General features: G+C 38.5%; 1 protein-coding gene across 1 annotated transcript; it reads right to left on the bottom strand.

Annotated features, from left to right (window-relative positions):
* Positions 1–1,120: 1,120 nt before the first annotated feature.
* Positions 1,121–1,597, bottom strand: LOC127100606 (eukaryotic translation initiation factor 4 gamma-like). Its single transcript, XM_051037842.1, has one exon. It carries the CDS (start codon positions 1,595–1,597, stop codon positions 1,121–1,123), a length of 477 nt encoding a protein of 158 aa, XP_050893799.1.
* Between the last annotated feature and the right edge of the window lie 284 nt (positions 1,598–1,881).

Raw genomic sequence — 1,881 nt, 5'->3', positions numbered from 1 at the left:
AGCAACGACTCATGTGAAATGAGAATGAGTAATAAATATGAGAGTAAGTTCAGTATTCTCGTTGTTTCGTTGTTTTCTTAGTGAAGAGATCTATCCTATATATAAGGGTTGATGAAGAGACCGTTGAATGAAAGGATCTTTGGCAATGATGGATGATTAATGTCATTAATCTCTGTGTTCTTTTTCAAAGTAGTTTGGGGCGCTATAAATTTCTTCCAAAATTAGATTCTTTCCATAAGTGGAAGTCTTCATATCTAAGTCTTTAGAGATCGTTTCTGAATCAGAATGTTCAAACGTCAGAGTTTTTGTTCAGCAAGTACATCTTCAGATAGTTGCTTACAGCTGACTGTCTTTAGAGGTTCTTGATATCTTCCTGTTTGATTACGTCAGAGTGTAAAAGCTTCAGATCCTAGAGTGCGCTCTTCCGCTTCAGAGTGTCTGATATCTCTTTCTTCGTTAAGCTTTGTACGCTTCCTTTATTCAGAGTCAGAACTTCTGCTTGAGTACCTTCTAAGTGGTCATTCTGAAGTTGTGTCTGTATCTGATATATGTCTATCTGACTTCTTTTTAATTAGAGTCCTGCACACTTATATAAATTATGTTAGGGTACCATTTTTGTTTCATCCTTTGTTATCATCAAAATCTTTGAGATGAATTGTAGATACTGAATTTTGTTCTCACAATCTCCCCCTTTTTGATGATGACAAAAACTTCAGAGTGATGAATGATACTATTAGCAAGAATAGAAATTAATATCTCAGATTTAGATGAGAGATGACTCCCTCTGAGATAGATCATAAGGATTTTTCAGAAGTTCTTACCAGATTTTCCTTGTGTGGCAGCTAGTTTTTACCTTAGTTGTTATCCTGCATAACTTACAGTTCATAATAGATTTAATATGCGCAATGCAACAAGAGGCTTAGATATATTTTCACCAGAGTTGTTTTTATTCTCCCCCTTTTTGTAAGACTAAAAAAGACTTAGCACATAAAAGAGTATGCAAAAGAAAAATTTCATATATGATAAAGATATGTACAGATAAGCAGCAACTCAAAATAGAGAGCACATAATACATAGCAGAAAAAAAGGTAGAAAAGAACAACAAGCAAAGCCTAAGTTCCTAAGGGTTCGGAAGCGGAGGCATCCTTTGGAGCATATGAGTCAGCATGTTCTGAATATTGTTGTTGATGGAGTCCTGTTGATCCAGTCTGGCTCTCACAATTTGTTGCTCCTTCTGCAGCTCTTCTAGAGTCTTCAGGATAAGAGGAGAAAAATCAGAGTGAGATGGCTCCCCTTGAGTTAGAGCATCGTTGCTTGCCTTCACACCTTCTTCTGCAGCTATGCGTGCTGCCTCTTCAGCGTCAGCTTTTGCTTTTGCTTTAGCTTCACCAGCAGCAACAACTTTAGTAGCAAACTTCTCTGCAACTTCTCTAACCCTTTGCTCTTCTTCCAGACGAGCCTTCTCTTCTGCTTCTCTTCTGACTTTTTCCTCTACCTCTCTAACCAGTCGTTCCTGCAGCCTTTCTCCAGCTTCTCTGATAAAGTTGTTGCGAACTTGTTCAGAGAGGCCTTTCAGTTTGAAAGCCTCAGAGGTCATCCATCTGATCATTCTATTCCAGGGAATCCTTATTGCATATGCATCATCACTGATACCAGAGTTCTCAGATAGAGATCTGATTTTCTCTATTGAAGTCTCAACAAATAAAGAAATTGCCTCTTCTAGGGTGAGGAAGGTAGGTTCTGGTTCAGGAGTGAGGGATGGAGATGCTGGTGGTGTATGGGTAATGTCAGCGGGAGGTTCATAGGTAAGGATAATAATGTTTTTAGAGGGTGGTAAGATGGGAGTTTCAGATGATGGTGTTGTTGGTTGTTCATGTGGTG

Source organism: Lathyrus oleraceus, chromosome 7, assembly GCF_024323335.1.
Source record: "Lathyrus oleraceus cultivar Zhongwan6 chromosome 7, CAAS_Psat_ZW6_1.0, whole genome shotgun sequence".
NCBI classification, from domain to species: domain Eukaryota; kingdom Viridiplantae; phylum Streptophyta; class Magnoliopsida; order Fabales; family Fabaceae; genus Lathyrus; species Lathyrus oleraceus.
The sequence above is the reverse complement of the archived record's forward strand: the minus strand, read 5'-3'. Positions and strand labels throughout refer to the sequence as shown.